The sequence below is a fragment of the Orcinus orca genome, chromosome 15, assembly GCF_937001465.1.
Source record: "Orcinus orca chromosome 15, mOrcOrc1.1, whole genome shotgun sequence".
Classification (NCBI taxonomy): domain Eukaryota; kingdom Metazoa; phylum Chordata; class Mammalia; order Artiodactyla; family Delphinidae; genus Orcinus; species Orcinus orca.
Window position 1 is genome coordinate 73,234,488 of NC_064573.1, and position 27,675 is coordinate 73,262,162.

Here is a 27,675-nt window from a genome sequence, read left to right on the forward strand (position 1 = left end):
TGGAGCCCCATCTCCCACGCTGGCTGGCTGTCCTCAACACATCCTTTCTTTCTGCCTCTGGCTCCTGAATCCACAGGCCTCTTTCGCCATCCGCCTTCCATCCTCCACGGGCCTCTGAGTCCCCACAAGTTCTCTCTGGGAAGCCTCACCCGTCAGGCTACTGGGCCAGTCCTGCATGAGGCGCCCCATCTCCTCCCCGGGCCTGCCAGACCCGAGATGTTTTATTTAGAGGATGCAGTGCTTTGATGGGGACTGATGGTGACTGAACTCGCCAACAGTTGCTGACTCCACCCTTCCACGGGGGCATGACTTAGGGAATCGGAGGAGGGGAGCCGGCTCTTGGCCCCATTGGTGCCTCCAAGCCTCCCTTCGGCTGGGGTTTCACGGGGCGGGGGGGATGGGTGCGGCCTGGGCTTGTGGCCCTCATGTGCCAGTGGTTCTGAGTGGCCACCGTCAGGAGCAAGTACACTGGACTCAGGAGTTGGCCCGAGGGAGCCCTGCCCCAGCACCCTTTAGGCTGTGCTGCTTTTCTGAGATCCCTTGAGAAGCTGCGCTGGTTCTCACTGTGCCCCTGGAGCAAGGTCTCGGGGGATGTAGGAGAGCTGGGATTGTCTGGGAGAGACAGAGCTGAGAGCTGCCTGTGGCTGTCTGTCCCTTGATTGGTGCCTGGGCTGATCTCCCCGAGACCCACCTCACCTTAGCTTTTTCTCCCTCGTCTGTACTTGGGGTTGGCGGGGTCAGTGCCCAACAGGCATGGCTCAGAGGCTGCTTTCTGCTGCCTGGGTTTGATGGGAGCCAGGGATATGAAGCCCAGGAAAACCTTTCTGGGGGCTGGGTCTTCTTCCAGGGCCAGTCCTTATGCCTCAGCTTCGCCACCACCTTGGTCTTGTCAGTGTAGACGGTCTTGTCAGTGTAGATGGTCTTGTCAGTGTAGACGGGGACTCTCAGAGCCCTGAGGCCCAGCCTGCCCCTTGCAGTGGGCTTCCTTCCTCATCTCTCCCAACTCTCTCTCCTCTCCCCTCTGTCTTTTGTCTTTCTCCTCTAGACCAGCTCCTCTGCTGTGGCCTTGAGCTCCCCAAGGCTGCTGCCCAGCTCAGCTCCATCCCCACACCACATACTTTCTCCTCCTCCTCCTGGGCCCTATGTATTCCTGCCACCCCCTAGGAAACCCTCCCCTCGAGGCCACGGCCACACCCTGGAGGTCCTCTGCCCTGAGGACAATGTGACCCCCAGCTGGCTTGATTTGACTGGCCTTGGGGAGATGCCTGACACCCCCAACTCAAGGTCTCCCTCCACGGAGAGTTCTCTGGGGCCACCGGGTGCAGAGAGCCAGGCTCGTGTTTGGAGGGACCCACCAAACGCGAGCCTGGTGAGTGAGCTCTCCAGGGTGCCTCCCGGCCACACGCTACCCCACGCTGGGTGCACAGGTTCCCAGGAGGCTGGGGAACCCCAAGTGCTGTCAGCCAACCCTTTGTGCCCAGGAGAGGCTGTGGCTGCCACATGGGAGTGGCCGTGGGCTCTGGAGGCGCTTAGGCCTGAGTGCCCCCGGGGAGCTACGCCCAGCTTCCAGGAAGTAATCGAGCCAGCCGCCATGGCCGTGGACCGTCAGGCTATCTTACCGGATACCTGGAGTCTCACGAAGGCACGTGGACAGCAGAAGGAGAGGGCAAGGCCAGAGCCAGGGGAGCCAGAGAGCAGATGCCATGCCCCAGTTGAGGAGCAGTTAGGTGGAGAGACGGCCACGGGGGGCAGCCTGGTCAGGCCAGCCCAGAGACCCGAGACCCCCAGGAGGCCAGAGGGCACCACCGAAGCCGCTGCAGAGGCCAGGAGGGAACGGCCAGAACTTCCACAGGCTGTGGTCATGGACACACCCAACACCACGGAGAGGATTTCCACCTCTGGCCAGGCAGGCGTGAGCTCGCACGGCTGCTAGGCATGGCCCCCACGTGGACCACGCCTGGCTAATTGCATGCAGCCTCCCACTCTGCGCATGTTTGCTTGGGCAGCCGATTCCGAGATGCCATGGCCTGAGACCCTGACAACCAGCCCTGGGCAGTGGGCTCTGTGGGGCCAGCGGAGCTCCCTGGGCCCTGGAATTTCTCTTAGTGTCACCCTGCCTCTTGCTTGATTAAGGCTTTTTCCTTCAGATGAGCTTCCCCTGACATCCTGATGGGATGTGTGTAGAATGGTGAAAAGCATGGGCTTGGGAACCAGATAGAACTGAATACAAACGACGCCTCCAACACTTGCTCCCTGGGTGACCTTGGGCAACGCCCGCACCAGCCTCAGTTTTCTTCTTTAAAATGAGGGTAATAGACCATTTCCCCCAGAGCTGTCCAGAGGATTAAATGAAGTAATGCCTGGAAGGTGCTTAGAAAGAACATAGCACACGGTCCCCAATAAGCCGTGGCTGACGTTAACGGTTATTATTCGCTTCTTGATTAAAATGTTAGGCCCTTTTCAAAAACAAAGTAAAATAAAACAACAACAAATATAACCAAACCAGGACTTCCCTGGCAGTCCAGTGGTTAAGACTGCACGCTCCCAGTGCAGGGGGCACGGGTTTGATCCCTGGTCAGGAAACTAAGATACCGCATGACACACAGCGCGGCCAAAAATAAATAATAATAACCAAAGTGCTAGAAACAAGTAGGTTATAATGTAAACAAGGAAAAAAAAAACCTGGTTGAAGGATTTACTGTAAGGAAAGACCACATTTTTTCTACCACAAATTAGGAAGGGAGGGAGGGAAGAAGGGAAATTCTTATGCCCTTTCAAGAATGTCCACTTACATTCTTTCAAATAATTCTTGTAATAACCCTGTAAGGCAGCTGAGAAAATACTGTTACCCCATTTCAAGGATGGAGAAGCTGAGGCCCTGGAAGTGAAGTGTCTTACCCAAGGTCAGGGCTGACTTGGAGGGTGTCTGCTCTGCCCCCTGCCTCCACCCTAGCTCAGCTTGGCTCTTCTCTGGTGGTTTGGTCCTGCCCACCCCTCCTGGGGGCTCTCGAGTGTGGACTGAGCAGCATCTGCTGAGCCCAGAGTGGCCTGTGACAGCTTCCCTCCCCCCCCTCCCCAGATCCGCTCCATGATCAGAAGGAGCCGGGAGACCAGCCACGCTCACCCCATGTCCCGGGAGCCCTCCCCTCGTCGCCGGCTGGACCCCGCCACCCTGAGCAGGACCCCGTCCCAGGAGCGGCTCATCGCGGAGCTGCAGGGTCGGCTGGGCATCCAGCCGGAGGTGGAGGAGGCCGAGGGGGCCGCGGGGGCCTCTGCCCAGGACTGGCTGACCGAGGGCGTCGTCATCACTGTGCAGCCGTGTGGGAGGCGGGCTAGGGGGCAGCTGGTAGAGAAGGTAGTGAGTAGCTGCCCAGGGCTGGGCCAGGGCGGAGGTCCTCCAGTTCTTCCCCAGCAGCGGCCAGAGGGGAAGTTTGGCATGTGGCGGGGGGGTTCTGCATCCCGTGGCCTTGTGAGGCCAGCCTCACTCTTGGTGTCAGAGTGGGAGGGCCCCAGGGAGCCCCTACTTGCTGAGCTGATGTTTCCTCCACCGTTGCCTTCATCTCTCTCCCTCTCTTCTTCCTCCCAGGTTGTCTTCCCTCCTGGCTCTCCCATTCCCCTGAGAAGAACCTTCTCTGTTCTGCCTTCTCCTTCTCCTCCCAGCCCTTTGCTCCAGCATCGCAAAGACGCCTCAGCCAGCAGCTCTTCTCCCCGGCCCAGCCCGCCCACCTCCTCCACCCTGGGGCCCTCGGCTCTTCCTCGAGGTCCCCCCGGCGTCCAGAGTGCTGGGGCGGGGCCACGGGAAGACGGTGTGCAGGGCCCCACCCCGCCCACTCCTGCGCCCGACTCTGTGAGGTCCATGGGCTGCCAGACCGACGAGGACCCACTCTTCCCCCCGATGCAGGCAGGCCTCCCGGGGCCCTGACACCAGCCCTACCTGTCCCTGTCCTTATGCTCGAGTGGTATTCCCACTCTGCACACATACACATCCCCTCTGTTCCTCCATCCACAAGCCCTGCATGGTACCATGGTCCTTCCTGAGACCTGGCCTTGACCCTGGACCCTCGCTTAACCTGATGTCCACGCTCTCACCCCCGAGACATCAGCCGCCCTCTTTCTTCCCCGTGGGGCCTCCCCTCTGCCTGCCCCTTCCTGCCGCCCCTCGGTCCTGCCCCAGGCTCCATCTGAGGAAGCCATTCCCAGAAGGAAAAGCAAAACCTATCCCCCCGCTTCAGCCCCAGACCCAGTACCTGGCGAGGCCTCCTTGCTCTCCGGCCCCATCACCTCCCCTCCCTAAGTCCTGCACCTTTTGGTTGGCTTACCTCTCTCTCCCTCTTCATCTCTCCCTGGGCCTCTCTCTCGTGGTTGTTTTTCTCTAGACTTTTTCTCCTGATGTTGGTACTGCTAGTAGGGGAAAAAAAAACCATCCTTACATTTCATCCTAAAGTCCTTTTTGTGAAATGGTCCGATGACAAGGTCTCCTTTCTTCCTTAATTAAGAAAAAAGAAATTCTTATTCTTGTTTCCTCCCCTGTCTAAGATCCAGGGCCTGGAACAAAGAGCGGACGGAGAGCTGTGCTGGGCGGCCGGCTGGCCTCCGAACGGCAGCCAGAGCAGCCCTGAAGGGCAGGACGAGGGAGGGGTCAGTGCCAAGGCTGGGGCTTAATGTCCTGCTTGCCGTGTGTTCCCAGGGCTCGGTCAGGCCCACCGTGAGCCCCTCTGACACCAGAATGTCTTGCAGATGCCACTCCCACCTTGAGGGCTTCTGAAGCCCCTGGAGGGGCTGCACTTCCTGCCTCCTTCAGCCCATCTGTCCAGGAGAGGGGAGAGCCCCTGGTGCTGCGAACCTCATCCCCCAAGGCCCAGATGTCCTCACCTGCCTTCTCCCCTCTCTCCACAGTTCATGGCCCAGGGGAAGACAGGGAGCAGCTCTCCCCCGGGAGGGCCCCCAAAGCCTGGGAGCCAGCTTGACAGCATGCTGGGGAGCCTGCAGTCTGACCTGAACAAACTGGGGGTCGCCACGGTCGCCAAGGGGGTCTGCGGGGCCTGCAAGAAACCCATCGCGGGGCAGGTGATGATGGGGTGGGTGGGGCAGGGGAGGGAGCGGTAGGTGGGCACGGGACCTTGGCTTCTCTGGGAGGGTGCTTTGTGGCAGACCTGCGTCCTGAACCGTATCCTGCCTCTCTCCTCAGGTTGTGACCGCCATGGGGAAGACGTGGCACCCAGAGCACTTTGTCTGCACCCACTGCCAGGAGGAGATCGGATCCCGGAACTTCTTTGAGCGGGATGGACAGCCCTACTGTGAAAAGGACTATCACAACCTCTTCTCTCCACGCTGCTACTATTGCAACGGGCCCATCCTGGATGTGAGTTCCTGGGTGCAGGTGGTGCCACCTGAGGCTCAGAGAGGTCACATTACGTGGCCGAGCTCACACAGCTTGGAAACTGGGATTCACACTCAGGCCGGATGCACGGCCCGTCTTAATGCACATTAAGCAGCGCTACCTCTCATCCCCGATTCCCTTCTGCTGAGACTCCCAGAGGTTAGGAGCCCTGCCCAGGTAAATGGAGTGAAGTGAGGGCTCCCTCACTCTCCTGCTGTGTGATGTTAGGGAAACGTCTAGCCTCTCTGAGCCTGAGTTTCTTCCCTTATAAAATGGGAGTCACAATAGAACCTATGATCTCAACTGCACATGAGGATTAAAGGAGACAGAGTGTGCCTGACATATCACATTCTTCAATAAGTCAGAATTCTCAGTGGTATTCAGAGCACAGTTGGGAGAGACCCCCATCTTGGGAGTGTTATACTCTTTCCTTTGCTGGGGCTGGGGGCAGGGTGGAAGGACGGCCTTGCCTGTGGGTCTCAACTGTGGGATCTGTCCAGTGGGGCAGCGCTCAGCTCTGGTCCCACACTTTGCTTTCACAGAAAGTGGTGACAGCCCTTGACCGGACGTGGCACCCCGAGCACTTCTTCTGTGCCCAATGTGGAGCCTTCTTTGGGCCTGAAGGTACTGAGCGGTACCTTCTCACTCGCTGTCACCCGGAGCATTGGGGAGGCGGGGGCATGGTGGGAGACCTTGCTGAGGCTGGAGTCAGGGTGGCTCCTCCTCTGGAGGCCTCATCTGCCCCCCACACCCCCCCTCCTCAGGGTTCCACGAGAAAGACGGCAAGGCCTACTGCCGGAAGGATTACTTTGACATGTTCGCCCCCAAGTGTGGCGGCTGTGCCCGAGCCATCCTGGAGAACTACATCTCGGCCCTTAACACCCTGTGGCATCCTGAGTGCTTTGTGTGTCGGGTAAGGGGCCCCCAGCCCTCCTCTGGAGGGGGCCGAGAGCGGGCAGTGGGGAGAGAAGGGCCTACCTCACTGTGCTTTCTGAATCCGATTTACAGGCCCTGTTTGGGGGTATTAATGAGGTGAGAAGGCAGGGGGTACACTCCTTCAAGTCCAGTAGGTCCTGGGCCAGGGCTCGTACTGAGGCTGGCAGAAACCAAGAGCAAGGTGGTCCTGTGCAGCAGCCCTGAGACGGGTCATGTTTGGGAGAAGGGTGTGTGAGAGTGAAATGAGATAATGCAAGCATTTAGCCGCCTCAGCGGAAATGGGAAATGGTTTCCAGACTGCATTCTGGGGGGTAATGTCCCCCAGATGTTATTAGAGATCCAGTAAGTGTCCCCTGATCAAATAAGTTTGGGAAACTGTTCATTGCCAGACTTCTCAGAGCCTTTAATACCTAAGCGTGCCTTTGGATCTCCAAATGGGAATCTAGGATGCAGAGTTTGACCCTGGAACCCTTTTCTCGACACCAGGGTTTCTGGGCACACCATTAAGCCACCTGCTGAAGTGCCCAGGCGTAAGATCCATGCCTGAATTCAGGCAGTGGCAAGTCAAGGTCATTGGGAGACTTAAATAACGTTTAGCACCACACTTGGCACGTAGAGGATGCTCAGCAAGGGAGAATCATTTCGAGTGTGATCACCCTGACTGTCTCCTGCCCATCACCTGGGAGCTGCCTCAGCCCCCAGCCCCAGCCTGAGCCCCCTGCCCCCCCCCGCCCCACCCCTCTTCTGTCTCCAGGAATGCTTCACACCATTTGTCAACGGCAGCTTCTTCGAGCACGACGGGCAGCCCTACTGTGAGGTGCACTACCACGAGCGGCGGGGCTCGCTGTGCTCCGGCTGCCAGAAGCCCATCACGGGCCGCTGCATCACCGCCATGGCCAAGAAGTTCCACCCGGAGCACTTTGTCTGTGCCTTCTGCCTCAAGCAGCTCAACAAGGGCACCTTCAAGGAGCAGAACGACAAGCCTTACTGTCAGAACTGCTTCGTCAAGCTCTTCTGCTAGGCACACTCATCCCTTCCTCTGCCCCGCTTCCCGGCCCAGGCTCCCAACTGCTACTGTGACCCAGAGGCCTCGCTTAGGGGTGAAGGGGCAAACCCGACTGAAACTGGAACCACGTCCTTGGCTGGTGCAGGATGGCAAGAGGGTCCTGAGGGGTCCCGCCTGCTTTTCTTACCCCCTGCCAGAGCCTCTGGGCCTCCTTCCTCCTCCTGCAGCTCCCCCCAGGCTGCCAGCTCTTCACCCTCCCCAGAGGCAGAGGCTGGAGGGCTCCACCTGTGTCCCCACGAACCCGCCTGGCCAGTCCAGCACCCCACACTGGAGCCATCTCACTCATATTTCGGCAGTGGAGCTGGGGGTGGGGGTGGGGAGGGCAGGCAGGGTCACATGGGGGCCTCTTTTCATCCATATCCCCCCCCCACAACCTAATTATCCTTGTTTTGAGAGTATTGGGGGGACAGCAGCTCCCTCCAGACAATGCCAGCATCCACCCATCCATCCATCCAAGGGCGGAAGTGTCCAAGGGGCCACGGAAGATTCCTTGTGCGCCTCCTGCCCTTCCAGTCTCCCCAGGCCTGGGCAGCTGCCCTCCGACCCCTGTAACTTCTCTGGTTCTACTGAGAATGGCCTCTCCAGCAATAATGTTTTATAATCACTTCCTCCTTCTCCGGGGATGGTGTGAGGTGGGGTTTCACCCCGTGCCTGGACACTGTACCAACTTTGATAGATTTCTACACTGAGGTTTGAATTCATATCGTCTGAGTTGCTTTTACTTCTCTATACAAAAATGATTTTGAAGAGATTTTAAAGACGTCTCCTTTTGTACCTTTCCCCCGTGTGCACTGCCACTGTCCTGTGTATGCCACGGTGGCTCTGGTATATGGGGTTTGCCTTGTACTGAGGGCTTGGAGGGGGTGAAGCAATTTGTATTTTATTTTTTCTTAGCACAAGCAGGTGAACTGGGAGCAGCTCTGTGACTGCCCTTCTTTAACTTCACAGCTCACAAGGACTGTTTTTTATAAACTGCTGTATTTTGAAACCCCTTCCTTACTATCCAGGCCAGCAAGCTCTTCACCGAAACTGGCCTTAAGGGTGTCTTGCCCTTTGGGGCCTAGAATTCCGAACCTCATCCGTCCTGTTCCTGAGGGAGGAGAAGGGGGAAGTACACTTTGGGGGAGCTGTTTCCTAAGTAATCCATTAGGAGTGTCCACTCCCCTGTGAACTTTCTGGCAACAAAGAGAACATTCTCGGCCTTCTCACTGCTTCTCTGGGGCTCTTCTGCCTCCTCAGGAAAGCTGGTGTCTGATTTTGACCATTAGTCTTGTTGATTCCACTGGGTGCATCCCTTCCCCAAATTTCCTGCCCTCCCTGGAGACTGGTGTCCTGGGGAGAAGAGCCCAGGTCGTTGGCTGGGGGCCTGCTAGGATTCTCAGCAAAAGGACAAGATCTCGCTGAAGCAACAGGAAGCCCCCAGAGTGTTCTCCCCCAAGGATGAGATAGGTAGGGCTGGGGTTCTGGGTTAGTGGAACGGGGTCCCAGTGTGGTCTAAAGTGAGGAAGAGCCAGACCACTTCGCTAGCCTCCTAGCAGAGGCTGGGTGTGCTGAGCCTCTCAAGGAGGCTTCCCAGGGAGGGAAGAGGGTCCCTCCTTGGTGGCAGGGCTGAGAGCAGCCCGGGTCTGGGGAGGTCAGCCAGGCCCCGCCACGGGTCTGATGTCTCCACGTCTACCCACAGGCCTTATTGCTCTGTTTACAGTGACCCCTCCCCTAGAGGACCTGGGGTTTCAGAGGTCCACCCTCTGGGTCAATGGTTATTTGATGATTTGATTTTAATTTTTTTTCTCTGTAAACTTATAACCTGGCTTTTCCCCATTTCAATTCCTGTGATTTATGCCAATAAAGTTTGCCATTATTTTCACCTGTGCTAGTGCCGTTTCTCTGTGGTCTGGGATTAACAGCTTAGTCCCAGAAAAGATACCAAACCCTCCCCAGGCTCACAAGGACCACAGTTTGGGGGTAAATCATTGAAGTTCACTTACTTGAGGCCAAAGCCCTGGGGATGGGATCCCTGTCCCACAGGGCACTTGTGGTCCTCCTGGCTTCCTGCATGGGTCAGGCCCTGCCCACTGCAATTTGCCATGGATTCGCCAAGGGCATCCTTACATGGGCCTGGGGGTGGCCTTACACTCATGGATGGGGAAAGAGGTTCAGATAGAACCGACGTGCACAAGGTATCCTGTGAATGAGCACAGAGACAGGGTGTGAACCCAGGGCTTGTCTCTGTCTGTGTTCCTACATTGACCAGACACCACCACTCCCACGTTCCGGCACCACACCTCGGGTGTAAAACCTTCCAGTTGAAAGTGGCTTCACTTACAGTTGAGGATGGTTCTCGACTTCCCCCTGGTGGTCATGTCTGTATTTGCATGCTCCCTCGCTCTCGTCAGAGCCAGAACTCCAGTCCTGGGCCCTTGAGAGCTTCCTGGACAGCTTTGTAACTTCATAGTTTTCCTGTTGTTTGGAATGGTCCTCCAAAAGCTGCTTGTTGACTTCTAGTCTGAACCCTGACCCTTTCACAGTAAGCTCAGAAGTGAAAATCACCTTCACCCCTCACCCAAAGATAATATTTCCAGCCCATGTTGGATTTATTTCTATAAATGAACACAGTACACTTCATTGTAATTTGTTTTTTCACTCAATTATACTTTGTATTTAACCATGTCAATAAATAAATATGTGCATCATTTTTAATGGCTTCATGGTATTCCATTATATTGATGTACTATAATTAGAGACATATTTATATCATTAGAGCCAGGATGTCCTTGGGAAGTTACTATGTGAAAACGTATATACTTGGAAAAGTGCATTTGGAGGGAAACAGCCTTAAGGTTTGGAAGGGACTGTATAGCATAGTGAGGCCCATGGGCTTTCAACTTGCTCCTAGATTTCGGTTCTGAAGCCACCACTTATCAGCTGATGGACTTGGGTGTATTATTTAACCTCTGTGAATTTTCTTATCAATAAAAGTGAAATACTAATACTGTACCTCCCTGGGGGATTGTTGCAAAGATTAACAGTGGTAATGTGCACAAAGTACTTAGCACAATGCTGAGCATGCAGTTATATCAATACATTGTCACTAAAAAGAGATCTTAGCAGTAATGGACTCCAGCAGTTCTCTATACAGGCTCATCATCAGAGGCACCAGGAGGCTTGAAAACAACATACCAAGGTTTCTAACTTGGTCAAGTGAAAAGGGTGGAGATAAGGAGAACCCCTCCCCACTTCCGACCTAGGATCTAAGCTCATTCATTAAAAACATATTTATTTTATTCTATTTATTTGGTTGTGCCGGGTCTTAGTTGCAGCAGGTGGGCTCCTTAGTTGTGTCTCCAGGGCTCCTTAGTTGTGGCATGTGTGTGGGATCTCGTCCCCTGACCAGAGATTGAACCCGGGCCCCCCACATTGGGAGCATGGAGTCTTATCCACTGTGCCACCAGGGAAGTCCCAAAAGATATTTATTGATGTAGCACAATTGTTCAAATAAGTGTTGAATGAAGGTGTAATAAAATAAGTTGACATCTAGTGATTTCCTCCTATATTCCAGGAACTGTGTTGTCTTAAGACATATCGCTCTAGAATGTGAATACTATTATCCCCATTTTACCGATAAGGAAAGGGAAACAGAGGGTCAGCAAGGTGAAATCACTTCCTAAGATGACACAGCTAGCAAGTGGCAGAACAAGGATATGAATCCAAGGTTATCTGTCTGCAAACCCTGCATCCATTTATTCAACAAATATTTATTATAAGCTCACTATGTGCCAGGCACAAGGCAAAAATATCTGGAGAGAGACAAACAACAATGGAACAAATAAATTATATAGTGTGTTACAAGGTGTAAGTGCTGCCAAAAAGATAGAACAGAGGAAGGGGGGGAGTGGGAGTGGTTTTGGGGTAATTTTGAATAGGGCAATCAGGGTAGGCCTCCAGCAGGTGATATTTGAGCGAAGACTCGATGGAGGTGTGGATATCGGCAAGAAGGCTTCCGGGAAGAGGTAATAGCTAGTGCAACATCATCCGGCTGGAAGGAAATGAATCAGTAGGCAAATCGGAGATTAGATTATAGGTGTGGAGGTGGGGAACAGATCATGTAGAGCCTTGCAGGCTATTTAAGTTTTAGGCTTTTTACTGAGGGGAAAATGGGGAGCCTTTAAACAGTTCTGAGCAGATGAGGAAATGATCCGACTTAGGTTTTAAAGGATTCCTTTGTTTCGATAGGGAGAAGAACAAACTGCAGAGGAGACAAGAGACCATTCTGTTTCTAAACCATGAGCAATTTTTTTTTCCTTTTTTTTTTTTTCATGAGCAATTATTTCTCAGCTCCACGTCATACTCTTTAGTTGCGACTTGACCGGAAGAAACGTGGACTCAGCTCGCAAACTCTAGCGCCTACACGAGAGCGGCTCCAGCCCAGCAGAGGGAAGCAACTCTGAGAAAGGTCCTCCAACACACAGCAGTGCCCTCCTTTAACTACCTCGTTTAAAGGAAGCTTCCTGTTGGATGGAATGGCACCGATATCATCCAATGGTTGTCTGTATCAATCCGGCTCCTCCAGACAGACGTTGACCCCAGCCAATAGATGGGAGCGCTGTCCGCAGCTTCTAATTGGCTGCTTCGTTCACCTATAAAATATGCAAGCCGGTGCGAGGCCTTTCTCTCGTCAGGCGTCCTGGAGTGAGGTTCGTTCGTGACCTGCAGTCTCGCCCGGGACTGGCGGCTGGGAGGATACGGTTCTTCGGGGGTTCTTTGGTGGGGGACGCTTCGGGACTGCAGGGTCTGGGCCTGTTTGGTCTGGGCCGCGGCGGCGGCAAATGCAGCCCCGGGCCGGGCCGGGGCGGCGGGCGCCCGCGCGTGGTCTGCTCCACATGTGCCTTGGGCTTGGAGCCCGCCATGTCTTGGGGACTTGTGTCGGGGTGTCTTGAGCTCCCTTTTTCTCTTCAGTGACATCGTCTTTAAACCCTGCGTGGCAATCCCTGACGCACCGCAGTGATGCCCAGGGAAGACAGGGCGACCTGGAAGTCCAATTACTTCCTTAAGATCATCGTAAGTGCGGGGTGGGTCCCAGCCGCCCACCGTGCTGCTTCGGCCCCGGGCACTAACGGAGACAATCAGCAGCCATGTGCTGAGTGCCTACTACCACATTAGGTCGTTTTAGGCAAATCTCATTTAATCTTCCCAGTTTCCCGAGATGCGCGCCCTTTCTCCTCCCTTTGTTGCAGGTAAATAGGCTCAGGCACGTTAAGTGGCTCCTAGGGTAACAGCATTAACGCCCAGGTCTGTCGGCTTCCAAATAGCGCTCATCGTACTTTTACTCCCCTGTCTCCTTGTTTGGGAAGGTCTGAGGCAATGAGTGACTCATTATAAAGTCAAGTTGTTGCATATTCAGGTCCTATTAGTCAAGAAACTAAACTTTAAGTGAATGCTTTCTCTTGGATGGCCTTGAGTTGGGTCTTCCCCTGCCTAGAAATGCTAACCATGCTGCTCTTCAGGCATTAGGATGCGTTGTAGAGTTTAGTCCATTGTATTCTTCCCCATTCATTCAGGGTTTCAGACTCACAAAAAACTTAAAAAGAATTGTAAAATCATATACCCGCAACTTGGGTCCTACAAGCAGTATTTTACTGTATTTGCTTTATGTTGTATTTTGAATAATTTAAATCTAACCTTACTTGGAAAAGTATTTTTTTTGTATTAATGCAGCTGATTTGGTGAAACAGAAACATGCTTCATGGTTGGGAAAAATTAAAATGAAAGTTACAAGTAAAATTTTTTGATTGAATGTAGAAACATAATTTTTACCATTCATACTCAGCAAGCAAATCTTTGAAAATGTAGCGTTGTTTTAAGTCGGGCAGCTGGCAGTAAAAGGAATTGTCCCAGTCTTTGAGACATTTCAAAAGCATAGAAGAAAGGGAGTGAGATGGAAACCAGTTATTGTGGGATTTGGTTTCTATTAATCTCTTCCCTCTTTTGTCCTGTGAAACGTTGCTTGTTTGTGGCTTGTTTCTGTAGCAACTTCTGGATGATTATCCGAAATGCTTCATTGTGGGAGCAGACAATGTGGGCTCCAAGCAGATGCAGCAGATCCGCATGTCTCTCCGAGGGAAGGCCGTGGTACTGATGGGCAAAAATACAATGATGCGCAAGGCCATCCGAGGGCATCTGGAAAACAACCCAGCTTTGGAGAAGTCAGTTCATCCTCCTGGGCATCTTTATCCGCCCTTCTCAGTGTCCTCCTCCCTTTTCCTGGAGAAGAACGGTACTGAAAAGTGACTGTCTCCCATAAACTTCTCTTTGCAGACTGTTGCCTCACATCCGGGGGAACGTGGGCTTTGTGTTCACCAAGGAGGACCTCACTGAGATCAGGGACATGCTGCTGGCCAATAAGGTAAGGGGAGAATCAGGTTGGTTGGAGAGACCTTATTAATTTTGGCTCCTTAAAAGCAACAAAACTGACCGTTCTCAGGTTGTGTCTGTGGAGAGAAGACTTCTCACTGTTTCTCATTTTTTTGTTCAGGTGCCAGCTGCTGCCCGTGCTGGTGCCATAGCCCCATGCGAAGTCACTGTGCCTGCCCAGAACACTGGTCTGGGGCCTGAGAAGACCTCCTTCTTCCAGGCTTTAGGCATCACCACTAAAATCTCCAGGGGCACCATCGAAATCCTGGTGAGTGGACCTGGCTTGCCAGTGCTAGCCGGGCTCGGTTGCTGCCAACTTGCTGGATGTCCAGGTGTTAACTGCCAGCTCCCTTGTTTTTCAGAGTGATGTGCAGCTGATTAAGACTGGAGACAAAGTGGGAGCCAGTGAAGCCACGTTGCTGAACATGCTGAACATCTCCCCCTTCTCCTTTGGGCTGGTCATTCAGCAGGTGTTTGACAGTGGCAGCATCTATAACCCTGAAGTACTTGACATCACAGAGGAAACTCTGCATTCTCGCTTCCTGGAGGTACACGCTGTCCATTCCAGGCTCTTCTTGCATTAATAGTTGAGAGCGTGTCTAGCTTCAGACTGAATCCTGGCCATGCAGCTGACTAGCAGTGTAATAACCAGGGACAGTTGTTTAATCTGTACCTCAGTTTCCTTGTCTGTAAATGGCAATAACAATATAAGATTGTTGAAGGATCTAATGAATTTATGAATGTAAAGCCTTAGAACAGTGCTGGGCACATGGTAAGGGCTGTTATTCTAGGGTGTGCAGTAAGATGTGAGATTTTGAGTAGTGTCAGTGCGTCAAAAGAGGAATGAGAAGATGAGATAGTTAATACATCAGTGTTGCCAAGTACCCTGTCTTGGGAAGATGGACTCTTTCAGGGACTGTTATTGCTTAGTTTTTGCCACTAATATATCCTCTAGTTAACAAATAAGGTGGTAGGAGATATAATTCCTTTTTTATTGGATGAACGGAACATTGCAATTATACATACTCTTAACTCCAGTTACTTTTGGAAATCTCACTAGTGAATGAAATTCACATCTGGAACTAATTTAATGTTTTTCTCTCTTGGAATGCAATGGTTATGTTAATAGTTTATATTTTCACAAGATGGTGGCTTTTGACGTAAATGCCACCATCATGGTATAGGGAACGCCCATGTTGAGAATAACAGCAAAAAGCATTTATAAATTATTGGGTCTGAATTTCCCTGCCAGAAGCATTTGGTGTGAGGTGAAGTGTCCTGTGTGAGATTAATATACTAATCTAGCAAGTCTTGTTTGCTGTCGAGCTTTGCTTGGACTCAACAGCAAAGACATCACACCTGAAGTGTGATTTTTTTTTTCTTTTTTTTTTCTTCCTTCCACAGGGTGTCCGCAATGTTGCCAGCATATGTCTGCAGATTGGTTACCCAACTGTTGCATCTGTACCCCATTCTATCATCAGTGGGTACAAGCGGGTCCTGGCTTTGTCTGTGGAGACTGATTACACCTTCCCACTTGCTGAAAAGGTATAAAAAAAAAATCCACCAGGACCACAGCAGACCTGACAGTTATTAGCAGGAGGATAAATAGCTGCCTGTTAGTGTTTTTATAATTGTGTTTTATGTAGCAGATACATTTTTAAGAGTATAGAAACCCTAGGGGGACTCGTTCCAGGGCTCCCCACGGACACCAAATCCATGGGTGCTTAAGTCCCTTGTATAAAATGGTGTTATGTTAATTAATATTTCTAGGTTACTTACAATACCTAATACAATGTGAATGCTATGTAAATGGTTGTAAATACAATGTAAATAATTGCCCCCGTTCAGAAAATTCAGGTTTTGCTTTTCGGAAATTTTTTCCTTTTTTTGATCAGCAGTTGGTTCAATCTGTGAATGTGAAACCTCTGGATACAGAGGGCCAACTGTATACTTGAGGTTGGGAGGCAGGGGAGGCGTGTTCGCGACTTTAGAAATTACAAGAGACTTAAAGGGGGCTTAGTTAACAGGTAAGAGCTGGGCCTAAGATCACCAGGCTATACCCAAGCTGTCCTGTCTGGTCACTTCCAGAATAAGATTTCACTGATACGGAAATTGGTCCTTAAAACTTTTGAGCTCTGCAGAGGCTGAAGGGTTGTGGGTAGTAGGGGGTGTAGATGGACTATTTTGACCATGAACTTTTCCCCTTGCTTTAGGTCAAGGCCTTCTTGGCTGATCCATCTGCATTTGTGGCTGCTGCCCCTGTGGCAGCTGCCAGCACTGCTGCTCCTGCTGCTGCTGCCGCAGCCCCAGCCAAGGTTGAAGCAAAGGAAGAGTCGGAGGAGTCGGACGAGGACATGGGATTTGGTCTCTTTGACTAGTCACCAAAAAGCAGCCAACTCAGCCGGCTTTATTTGTGAAACAAGGAAATAAAGGCTTACTTCTCTTACAAGTCTCTGGATTTTTCATTTTGTGCATTTTGAGGTTATAGTTCTGTGTGCTAGAAACTGAAGCCATGGTAAAATCATAGAGCTTTATTTGGAGTTGACATTTGGTGTCCTCTTTTTTTTTTTTTTGCGGTACGCGGGCCTCTCACTGTTGTGGCCTCTCCCGTTGCGGAGCACAGGCTCCGGACGCGCAGGCTCAGCAGCCATGGCTCACGCGCCCAGCCGCTCCGCGGCATGTGGGATCTTCCCGGACCGGGGCACGAACCCGTGTCCCCTGCATCGGCAGGTGGACTCTCAACCACTGCGCCACCAGGGAAGCCCTGGTGTCCTCTTTGTAAGTGAAGGACTGCTCTCCTAGCATGCTGTACTTTTTGTGGACCCAGCTTTAACTGTATTCTTAATAAATAGAATTGATTCCATGACCATCAGGCCACTATCCTGGGTCACTCCAAGATACTTTGAGTAGGTGTCATATTGAGATAAGCACTGGATGAGTGCTGCCAGAGTTTTTCAAACTGGGTGGTGATGTGATTAATGATGAGTTTAGTGGTGACCGTTATTTAAGGAGACAGAACAGCTGATGCTGTAGGTGTTGTGAATCTTAGGTTTCACTTACCGATTTGCACTGGGTCACCCAGTAATGTGCTAGTTGTAACCAGGACTCAAAAGTTTTGAAAGCCGTTGCTAACAGGGACAACTGAGCTGTGCAGACCGTATTTGAACTAGTTACAGAGTTGGCAGGTCTGCATGCTGAATAAAACTTAAGCAACTCTGGACCATGAGGCCCACTACCTGCAGCCTCCCACCCTGTGACCTTGTCTTAAGGAGCTGTCCCTGGGCAGGCTTTTCTCTCAGCTCCAGAGTCCTCCCCTGACTGCCAGGTATACCCCTGTTTTTAAACCCTCACATTGTCCACCGCTGGGGTACAAACTCTTAATAGGATAAGACACGAGTTGGCTGCCTGCCTTTTAGCGAGCTCAGTTCCTGTTATCAAGGGAACTCCTCCAGGAAGCATCTAGGACACACTTCTGTAAAATGGTTTTCACGCAGGAGAGGCTCACACGGGGGTGTCTGGGCCGGACCTGCGCACTCGTGGGTCGATGTCTGCAGGGCGGTCGCGCCGCGTTACAAACCCTCAGGGACCCCCGTCTCCCACGAGGCCGGGCTGAGAAAGGCCCTGGGGAGGAGGCCTTGATAGTCCCCGGCGCTTACCCCGGTACCCAGTCCAGTTTCCCGCCTCGAAGCCCAGGCTGCCGCGGCCGCCATCCCGCCCGGGGGCGCCAGGCCCCGGGCCCCAACACTATCCCGGCCTCACTCTGCGGTGTGGGCCCGCGCTGTGACCCGGAAGCGCTCCGGAAGCGGTTCCGGAGTCAGCGCCGGCAGGATGGCGGCGGACACGCAGGTGAGGCGGGCGGCTGCGAGGCCAACGCGGCCAGCGACGGGGCGCGGACGGCGGCGGTCGGGCAGGACCGCTAGTGCCGCTGGCGTAGGGGGCCGGGGGCCGGCGGCTGCGGAGGGCGCGGTCCAGGGGCCGCTTTGGGCCGGTCCTTCCCGGACCCGGCTTCGTCCCGGCTCCCGGCCCGGGTGGCGCGGACCGGCCGCGGGCTCGAGGAATCAGGGACTCCGGCCTCGGCGGCTGGAACCCGTCGGGCCCTCCCCGGTTCCGGAGTTGCCGAAGTTCCTCTTTCAAGGAGTCTCTGCTCCATTTCTCCGAAGCCCTCCAGCAGTGAGCCCCGGCCAACGCCAACTCCCTCTTAAACTTTGTGTTCAGCAAATATTTCTCAAGCACCTACTATGTGCAGGGATTTATAGCATATTCTTTGGATTCATACAGATCTGAGTTGGAGTCTTGGTCAGTTTCAGTTTCTCTGAGACGCTGGGCAAGTTTCTTAACCCTGCCAATTCTCAGTCTTTTCATCCATAAAATGGGGCTAAACTAGTACCTGTCGTGTAGGGTTGTTGTGAGGAGTCAGTGAAAGAAAGTAGGACTCCATGTTGATGGTTGTTATTAGGTGCAGCGTTAGATAAAAGAACTGTCACAATTCAGGAAGAGTCTTGTCACCTTGAGTGTTATTACCTGTGAAGTGCCTCATAGTTAAGGGAAGAGCTGGGGAAGACCTTTTTCCTCCACCCCATCCTCCTTTTAGCCGTGTTTTAGGGTGAAAAGACAATATTATGGGAAAAGGAAATGGGTCTCTAAAGGACAGCATGGCTCACTTGGGTATCAGGGTGAGGAGATTAATTGATTTTGATAGGGAGGCCCTGAGGCCAGAGAGTGACTCCTTAACCTGAGCATTCAAAAGATGCGAATTGGGCTTCCCTGGTGGCACAGTGGTTGCGAATCCGCTTGCCGATGCAGGGGACACGGGTTCGTGCCCCGGTCCGGGAAGATCCCACATGCCGCGGAGCCTGCGCGTCCGTGAGCCTGTGCTCCGCAGCGGGAGGGGCCGTGACGGTGAGAGGTCCGCATACCGCAAACAAAACAAAACAAAAAAAAGATGCGAATTGCGAGTTTCCTGTGCAAGGGACGGGCTGGTAGTTTTTTTTTTAAATATTTATTTATTTAGGCGGCGCCGGGTTTTAGTTTCGGCATGTGGACTTCTTAGTTGAGGCTCGCATGTGGGGACCTAGTTCCCGACCAGGGAACGAACCCGGGCCCCCTGCATTGGGAGCGTAGTCTTACTCACTGGACCACCAGGGAAGTCCCAGGGGCTGGTAATTTGTTCCAAGTTTGTTATAGTGAATCCTGGAAAGAAAAGCATAGTCTCCTGGGTATTTTGAAAAGGGTTGGGAGAATACACGCTGACTGTGTAACATTAAAACTCAAATGCAAAAAAAAAATCTCTCCAGTGCTGTGTTGTTCAGTATGGTAGCTAGTTAATTAATAGGCAAGCGGCTACTTAAGTTAGCTAAAATTAAATGAAATTAAAAATTCAGTTATTCGGTTGCACTAGCCACATTTCAGTGCACCGGTAGCCATATGTGGCTGGTGACTACTGCATTGTACAGTGCAAAAGAACATTTCCATCAACACAGAAAGTTCTACTGGACGGTGCTCCTCTAGAGAGAAACCTGTGAACATTTAAGCTCTTTGCATCTGATCTCATCAGCAAATGACTTCTCTGAAGGATCTTCCTCAGTTTTATTCTGACAGGATCCCAAGTGGGTAACATTCATTTTCTGATTAAGAAAAAGAAGAGCCTTGAACCTGAAACACTCTTTCATCTTTGGGGGAGAAACTATAGCCAGGAATTTAATATTAGCATGGAAAAACAGCTATGTGAGAATTTTAGGTAAAGGGTGGATTATATATATGCATCTATTTTTGCTATCTCCTCCAGCGTCACTAAAACTAGTAAAGAGTTGGAAAAAAAAATGAGAATTGGAAGAATGGGGAGCAGACAATAGCAGCAAACTTTTGGAAGCTAGAAAGTGTTAAGTGGTAAAGGGCTCAGCAGACCCAAGGGAAATGAATCCTAAGCCAAGTTAAGAAAGCTGAGAACCAACCTGATTTACGTTGCAGAATCTCTGACAGCTGGGAATTGGTGGTATCAGCTAACCTCTGGAAATGAGGGTGAGTGGGGAGGGGCTAAGTTAGGAGGATTGGTTGAAAGCCCTTTTCAGATGCAGTCAGAGCCCCAGCTTTCTTTCTCCATCTTGGCAAAAGCCTGAAAGTTTTCTCTCTGGAGAAAACTTGTTCTGTGTAAAACAGGACCACACAAAAGTGTGGGAGGTCCAATATCCACGGAAATCATCAACAGAATAATTCAACATACTTTCTGCGAACGGAAGCATGTGTTTTCAGATCAAAAATGCTCAGTACAATGGATGAAAACAGACTCACAACAAAGCACATTAATGTGAAATTTTAGAACCTTGGACACAAAAAGAAGATCTTAGAAACTTCCAGGGGGGAAAATCAGGTCTCAGACAAAGGATCAAGAACCAGAATGGCGTTGGGTTTCCCAGCAGTAATGAAAGCTAGAACTCAGTGAAGAAAGGTCTTCAGTATTCTAGGAAAACTTCAACCTAGAATTCTGTACCCAGACAAACTTCAGGTAGGAGGCCAAAACATTTTCAAACTTGCAAGGACTTCACGAGATGGAGGATGTACTTTACCCAAACACAAGAAAGTACATTTTCAGGGTGATAGAGTCCCAGCTGTAGGAGATCACCCACCAAATTGGGGCAGGTAGGAAAGCACTGGGAGAGGCTTCTTCAGGAAAATGGAATTTGGTAGAATACCTGGTCTGCCTAAATGTATTGAGATTTAGACAAGTGGCAGAAAGTTTGAGATTGAATTATTAATTAGAACAGATAAAACAAGGCAAACTGAGGTGAGGAGGGAATGGGCATTGGGAGCCTTTATTTAACTCCAGGGTTAATTTTAAAAAAGCTGTGCAAGAGAGTAAACAGTTTATTAAATGGAAATTGAATACCATTTGCATATAATGTAAACTGAATTACTGGGCTAACCCATATTATGAAACAAAGGAATTGTGTCAGGGATATGGGGAGGGTCTCTGGTGGGGTTGAAGAGGGAGAGAGGTCTTTGGTAGAAAGGCAGAAGTAGCAGCACAAGCAAATTATTTAGAGATATGGCGATAACTACCGAAATAATCAGCCAATATTGGTGAAAGAGATTGTCCTTGTGTGTGAGGGCATGCGACTGATTTTTAGAGCAAACCTCCCAGAACTTTTTGACTCTTTAATTATATACGTGAATGACTATAAAAACAAGAGACAATATTAAAACAAATAATTTGTGTAGAAGACAGTTTTGGACATGATTTTATTCATTGCTAATAGAATTATAGCAGGGATTTATCTGTAAGAAGAACTCAGTATTACTTTCTCTCTCTATGCACCCTTGAGTCTTATTCTACTAATAAGGCCAGTCCGTGAAATACCCTCAAAAGAAAAAGAGGGCGGGTGTTACCCACTTGGGTCTTATTATGCCCTGCTCAACTGCTCATGTATCTACAACCTGCCTGCTTTGTAGCCTGTAGAATATTGTTCAGGAGCCAGATTTTCAGGAATATTTGCAAACTGCCGCTCTTTCTAGGTCTTATGCTTATGTCCCTGTGCAGGGGATGCAGTTGTGGTAACATGGATGGTGGTTGAAAGCTAAGGAGTTGTTAGCATCAGTTTTTAGACCTGTTGGTTTCAGGTTTAGTTTCAGAAATGCAGGTGCTGTGGCCCACAGGTCCAGTCTGAGCAGTGGCTTCCTCTCTGGGAGTTGGTTTCTTCATCATCTGTGAAATGGGGATATGGTGCCTGTCTGGAAGGCTTGCTGGTAGTAGTAGCTGATTTTGTGCTCAGGATGAGAGGTAAATGCTCTACATACACTATCTCATTTAGTCTCTGTTTAACAGTCATGAGGTAGGTGCTGTTGCCTGTATAGATGGGGAATCAGAGGGTCAAGGAAATGATATAATTTGACTGAGTTTCCACAGCTGGTAGGAGGCAGAGCTGGGATTCAATTTCTTGACCTTTTACCCGCTAGCCAACTGTGTTTATGAGTTGCCAGGATACTCCTTCTTATGGGAGGTTTACAAGAGATAATATAAAGGGAACATACCTGGCATTTAGTAGGCCCTTCCTAGATTTTGCATAGTTTGGAAGGGATATTTTCTGTCCTGAGGTCTTTGCCTTTGACCTTGCCTCTTTTTGTCCACGTTTAAATGAGGTATACTGAGTGGCTGACTGGTTGGGTTAAAAGCAGTACATCTCACTCAGCTGGGGGTGATTGTGTCCCCCAGGAGATGTTTGACAATGTCTGGAAACAGTTGGGGTTGCCGCAGCTGTGGTGGGAGGATGGGGTGCTGCTACTGGTGTCCATTGGGTAGAGGCCAGAAACGCTGCTCAAAATCCTACGATGTATAAAGGCAGCCCCCAAAGTCAGGGGTGTGGAGGTTGAGAAACCCTGGGTTAGAGAGCTTCACTGAGTTCTGCACCTCCCACAGCTTGCTCGCTCTCTCTGTTTCCGCCCCCCCGCCCCCCCTGCCCCCCCCCGGCCCAGCAATGTTTTGTAGTTTGACTGCTGAAATTTTTCTCTGTGGGCTTGGTCTTCACAGGTTTCTGAGACACTAAAGCGTTTTGCAGGGAAGGTGACAACAGCCAGTGTGAAGGAACGGAGAGAGATCCTCAGTGAGCTGGGGAAATGTGTTGCTGGAAAAGGTATTTTTTTTTTCATTTCATTGATTTCATTTCAAACTAAATAGGGTTCTCTGTTTAGAACCATGGCCTTCTTTTCCCCTCACAGCAACTTCTGTCTTCACTGTCAGTGTTTGCTTGTTATAATCCGCACTGAAGCAGTTGGGTTGGTGGAGAGTTTATCCTTCTAGGCGCCAAACCTTTTTACCAGTTTTAACCATTTGATTGGAAATAGTTCTAAAAGATACCAGCAGTCTTTCTTAAGTGATTTATTGGATGGAAAAACATTTTCTTTATGACCGGGGGCACCATTTTTCCCAGTCAGTGTTCCGTGAAAACAAGCAAGATGGTATCAAGTGATTGGCTAGTAAAGGATTCCAAGATCATGCAAGTTTGTGAGATGTCACATTTTATTTCTTTTATTTTTTAATTTATTTTATTTATTTTTGGCTGTGTTGGGTCATCGTTGCCGCGCGTGGGCTTTCTCTAGTTGCGGCTAGTGGGGGCTACTCTTCGTTGCGGTGCGTGGGCTTCTCATTGCGGTGGCATCTTTTGTCGCGGAGCGCGGGCTCTAGGCGCACAGTCTTCAGTAGTTGTGGCTAGCGGGCTCTAGAGCGCAGGCTCAGTAGTTGCTCCACAGCATGTGGGATCTTCCCGAACCAGGGCTCGAACCCTTGTCCCCTGCATTGGCAGGCGGATTCTTAACCACTGCGTCACCAGGGAAGCCCAGATGTTACATTTCAATCCAGTGTTTCCTTGAAACTCATTTTTGCCAAAAACCTGTTCAGGATCTGGGCACCACATTTTGGGAAATGCTGAGCACATGTAGTTACCCTGATTCTGTACCATAACCCGAGAGCTCTTGCTGCAAATTATGGGGCATGTATAAGACTAGTGTGCCTTCAACCAATAAATGCTCATTAGTTTTGAGTTTCCTTTTGGTGTGTTTTTACTATACAGCATTGGTTCTCAGAATGTGGTCCCTAGACCAGCAGTATCAGCATCACCTCAAAACTTGTTTGAGATACAAATTCTCAGCTCCACCCCAGAGACTCAGATTCACCAAAACCCTGCAGGTGGAACCCAGAGTCTGTGTTTTAACAGGCCCGCAGGTGATTCCTGTGTTTGCTGCAGTTTGAGAACCATGGCGGTATAGAATTGGGTCTCCGTTTCTGTCAGCTTTCACTTGTTGTTAGGAAAAAGCCTACTTCCTACCACCCTCTCACCCCCATTCTCATTCGCTGCTTCTGATCTACTGTTGCCTGGTTACATACCCAAGCTTGTTAAAGTAGTGTGTAAATTAAGTAAATTGCTGTTTGTGAGCTTCTGAGAGATTCTCCTGTGGATCAGAACTTCAGCATATGAGTGTTATGGCACCTTCAAAAGTCTTTCTGGTCACTTCTGAACAGAGTTCTAGTTAGAAAAGGCTGCCATGTGACAGATGCTAGCTGGACTCCCTGAACCATAATGGCTGACTCCCTGCTAAGTAACAGCTGAATACTACACTTTTCCCCATTTTGTGGAGTAAGGAGTTCGACATGTGTGGGTGAAGTTTATGAACTACTCAGGGCCTTTTCAGGGTGATTCTACTCTTCAGTCACCCTGAAATTCTACAATTCAGGGTGAATTACGTTTGTAAAATGTTTAGTAGTCTTTGATATACAAGTTGATTGGGGGAAGTTAACCTCCCATATGAAATTGTTAATTCTCAATTTCCTGATTTTGAGTCTAAGGAGGAGTCATTGCATAGTGATAACTCTTCTGGCCTCTCCTTTTGTTAGGGTAGCAAGCAGGTCACCAGGAGAGTTCATCAGAGGTGGTGCAGTGGTGCAGGGTGTTTTCTGCCAGGGCGAGGAGTTGAAGTCTTCCTCAGAGCTGTCGATGCGGATGGTTGGCCTGGCTCAGCCCAGTCTGGCCCTGAGGCCTCTGATGCTCTCCGCAGTTCTGCCTCGCTGTACTTGAAGCCTGAGACTCTGAGGTGGTGTCTGCTGTGCCTGTTCTTTCCAGTCACAGGCGTCTAGTGCAGAGTCAGAGGTGAAGGGCTCTGCGTTCTAGCCATGACTCTGCCACTTACAGGCTGTGGGACCCGGTTCAGGTTACTTAACCTGTGAGCCTGTCTCCTGGGAGTGAGGAGTGAATGAGAACACATGGGGACGGTGCTTGACTCGGTGCCTGGCTATGGTCAACGCCCAGTGTCTATTAGCTGTTATTACTACTGTTCTCTTAGCCACAACCTGTTCCCGGCTCCAGTCACTCTTTTCCTCCGTTACTGAGGTAGCCTCAAATCAGATGGACCAATACCAGGCTCAGGGCCCTGGGGGAGCTGGGTGCCCGCCCCTCCTTCATTCCCCATGCCCCCATCGTTCGGGTGCCTGAAGTGTGAGGCCCTGTGCAAGCCCTTTGTGGGCCTCCTGCTCTCGGTGCCTCCCACGCTGGTCAGTCTGACACTCAGCGTACATTTCCCCCGTCAGACCCTCCCCTCTTTGTCTGCGGGCTTCAGTCTGGCATGCAGAACCTGTCACAGGTTGGCTCTCCGTTATTGAGCACTATTGTTTCACTAGTTTCTCTTTCACTCAGCTGGCGTGCTTGGTTTTCCATGCCTTGGTTTCTTCATCTTAAAAATGAGCTCAATTGCAGTACCCACCTTACAGGAATTGAGTTAATGTATATAAAATGCTTAGAGCAGGGCCTGGTGCCTCATGAACACTGGTTAAGTGTTGGGTGTTGTTATTCCTCCTCCTCCTCACGCGCCCTGCACAGGCATTGTGCCTTCTTATCCCGTGCACTTCTGCTCATGTTGTTAACACCACTCTGCATGCAGGCCCCTCTTTCCGTTTGTCCACAGCCTACTCATCTGTTAGGCCAAGCTTCTGTGTCCTTAAAATCTTCAGAAACCTCTCTGTTATAGGTGTTCTTCTCTTTTCTGATCCCTCATAGTACTTAAGTTTTGTCCTATGTTTTAAAACCAATTATTAGAACGTACATAAAGAAAAGTACACATATCATAAGTGAACAGGTCGCTGAATTATCACAAACTAAACACAGCCATGTAACCAGCACCCGGATCAAGAAGCAGAACATTTCCTGTACTCTAGCACCTCCACTCGAAAGCATGTTAAATTTCGAGGGCACTTGTCTTGCCTTAGTTTCATTCATTTAACAGATGTTTGTCCGAGAGCCTTCCCGTGCTAGATGTTTCTTTAGAGTCCTATTTTGTCATTACTTTTTCCTGTTGGGAATTCTATCTCAAACGCCCGGGGAGTGTCCAGTGGGCAGAGGTCATGTCAGCAGAATGCCTGGCTCAAGCAGATGCCCAGGAAGTAGATTTTATTGAGTAGATTTTATTTTATTAACCTCTGTGTAATCTTTGGTTTTAGATCTGCCAGAGGGAGCAGTGAAAGGCCTCTGCAAATTATTCTGCTTGACTCTGCATCGATACAGGTGAGTCCCGATCAAAGGCCCAGTGTCCAGAGCAGTTTGTGCAGAAATGTGGTATAGGGTAGTGGTTAGAGCCCAGGCTTTGGAGCCAGACTGCCTGGGTCCTGCGCAAGTTACTGAACCTCTCTGTGCCTCAGTTTCCTCATCTGCAGAACAGGGATGTTGCTTTTACCTACCTCATAGGTGGTTGTCAGTAAGAGTCAAGTTCTTGGAACGTTGCTTGCCACGTTGAGTGCTCAGTCTCTATGCTGGCACCGGTCATGTGTGTAAAAGCACTTGGCCTAGTTTGAGGCCTATAGTAAGTGTTCCCTAAAGGTAGATGTTGTGCTTACAGCCTTAAGGCTCATTTGCCCTTATTAGATGCTTCCAGAACTCTCAGATGAGGTAGATTTATCCAGTTACTTCCTAATCCCATCATCTATGACCCACTGGAATACAGTGCAGTCTAATTTTCCTGAGAAAGACCAGGCTTGGCCTAAACCCCCCACCCCTGCCCCGAGTCCACATGTTCACCTTCCTCTTCTTTCCTCCGCCTAGAGATGCAGCCTCACGCAGGGCTCTGCAGGCAGCAATCCAGCAGTTGGCTGAGGCCCAGCCAGAAGCCACTGCTAAGAACCTTCTGCACTCTCTGCAGTCTTCAGGCATTGGCTCCAAAGCAGGTGTCCCCAGGTAAGAGGTAAAGGTGGTGGCCCACTGGGGGTTGGTGGAGTCCTACTCGTGAGAAGCCGGTGCAGATGAGCAGGCGTGAACATGCCTGCCCCTTTCCCCTTTGCAACTCTGAGGGGTGCCGGCAGTCTGCCTTCTGTATGGATGGAGAAGCCAAGATGTGAGGCCCAGCGGAGAAAACACTTTCCTGAGGAACAGGGTTGGGAAACCAGTGGAAGTAAGGCCATTTTAAGGAGAAACCAAATGCCCACTAGGCACTGAATGGAGGAAACCATCCTTTTGATCTATAGTTGTGAGTGCTAAGAGGTGGGAGTTTGGCACTCCTTGTCCTGAGTTGTCACAGATGATTTGTGGGGAACAAGTTTCCAGTTCCAGTTAGGTCAGTGGAGGGTCTTGCATAGCAGGCAAGGCCTTGCGGTGAGCATTCGTCCTCAAGATGGAGGCTGCTGCTCTGACCTCATCCCTCCCCTCCCCTCCCCTTTCAGTAAGAGCAGTGGCTCGGCTGCCTTGCTGGCCCTGTCCTGGACCTGCCTACTGGTGCGCATTGTCTTTCCCTCGAGAGCCAAGCGGCAAGGAGACATCTGGAGCAAACTGGTAGGTTCCCCGGGTCTTTGCAGTCGTGCTGGTCAGCTCTTTGCACAGAGTTGGGACATGTTTAAGCACCTTCTCTGGCCAGTGCTCTTAGTGCTGGGTGACCAGGCACTTTGAGTTACCCTGAGGTGTGTGACTTTGGTGGATGGGCATGAGTGCAGCATAATAACATTCGTCTATTTATCAAATATCTTTGAGCTTTCCTGGGTCAGGCATGGTGCTAGGCCCTGGGAATACAGTGATGAGCAAGAGAAACGTGGTCCCTGCCTTCATGGCATGTGAGGAAGACGTGACAGGCCAGAATGGGGAAGACAGGCAGAAAACAAGTAACCCAGAAAATACCAATTCTTTCCTCCTGTTCTGTGCCTGCTCCTTCCACATTCCCTATCTTGCCTTTCAGCATGTCTGCTAACCAGAGATGGCCCAATAGGCCAGGTTGGGAGATTCTTTTGAATGTCTAGATATGCTTAGTGGAGGGCAAGAGGGATGGTCTTATGGTTTAACAAAAAAGGAGTCTGAGGATCTTGGTATGGATTTGACTCTTAGCCATGAGATTTGGCCAGATACCTAATTTTGGAGCCCATTTCCCA

General features: G+C 50.7%; 3 protein-coding genes across 10 annotated transcripts in view; all 3 read left to right on the forward strand.

Moving 5' to 3' along the window:
• The window catches only part of PXN (paxillin), a 45,013-nt gene extending 35,767 nt beyond the window's left edge, over positions 1-9,246 (forward strand). For 3 of the 8 annotated variants that reach the window (XM_033408738.2, XM_033408741.2, XM_033408740.2), the window contains exons 7-14: positions 1,046-1,912; positions 3,080-3,901; positions 4,537-4,638; positions 4,897-5,067; positions 5,189-5,362; positions 5,923-6,004; positions 6,145-6,293; positions 7,071-9,246. In XM_033408738.2, coding sequence (XP_033264629.1) covers positions 1,046-1,912; positions 3,080-3,901; positions 4,537-4,638; positions 4,897-5,067; positions 5,189-5,362; positions 5,923-6,004; positions 6,145-6,293; positions 7,071-7,337 — 2,634 coding nt within the window. In that variant the 3' untranslated portion in view covers positions 7,338-9,246. The remainder of the gene's footprint in view (positions 1-1,045; positions 1,913-3,079; positions 3,902-4,536; positions 4,639-4,896; positions 5,068-5,188; positions 5,363-5,922; positions 6,005-6,144; positions 6,294-7,070) is intronic. The other 5 variants (XM_049698617.1, XM_049698618.1, XM_033408739.2 and 2 more) reach the window with 5 other exon arrangements.
• A 2,791-nt stretch (positions 9,247-12,037) lies between these two features.
• On the forward strand, positions 12,038-16,239 carry RPLP0 (ribosomal protein lateral stalk subunit P0). The gene is made up of 8 exons (XM_004281429.3): positions 12,038-12,073; positions 12,336-12,437; positions 13,407-13,582; positions 13,695-13,782; positions 13,912-14,058; positions 14,153-14,338; positions 15,195-15,335; positions 16,004-16,239. Exons 2-8 carry the CDS (start codon positions 12,384-12,386, stop codon positions 16,166-16,168), a joined length of 957 nt encoding a protein of 318 aa, XP_004281477.1. The 5' UTR covers positions 12,038-12,073; positions 12,336-12,383; the 3' UTR covers positions 16,169-16,239.
• Positions 16,240-17,575: 1,336 nt separating this feature from the next.
• GCN1 (GCN1 activator of EIF2AK4) overlaps positions 17,576-27,675 on the forward strand; it is a 56,839-nt gene continuing 46,739 nt past the window's right edge. The window contains exons 1-5 of the mRNA XM_004281430.3: positions 17,576-17,636; positions 22,312-22,414; positions 25,768-25,831; positions 26,366-26,497; positions 26,980-27,088. Coding sequence (XP_004281478.1) covers positions 17,619-17,636; positions 22,312-22,414; positions 25,768-25,831; positions 26,366-26,497; positions 26,980-27,088 — 426 coding nt within the window. The 5' untranslated portion in view covers positions 17,576-17,618. The remainder of the gene's footprint in view (positions 17,637-22,311; positions 22,415-25,767; positions 25,832-26,365; positions 26,498-26,979; positions 27,089-27,675) is intronic.

Coding starts and splice junctions, on each gene's coding strand:
- RPLP0 (XM_004281429.3), top strand. CDS start 12,384: ATGCCCAGGGAAGACAGGGCGACCTGGAAGTCCAATTACTTCCTTAAG. Junction 14,059..14,152: donor GGGGCACCATCGAAATCCTG/GTGAGTGGACCT, acceptor CTTGTTTTTCAG/AGTGATGTGCAGCTGATTAA. Junction 15,336..16,003: donor CCTTCCCACTTGCTGAAAAG/GTATAAAAAAAA, acceptor CCCTTGCTTTAG/GTCAAGGCCTTCTTGGCTGA.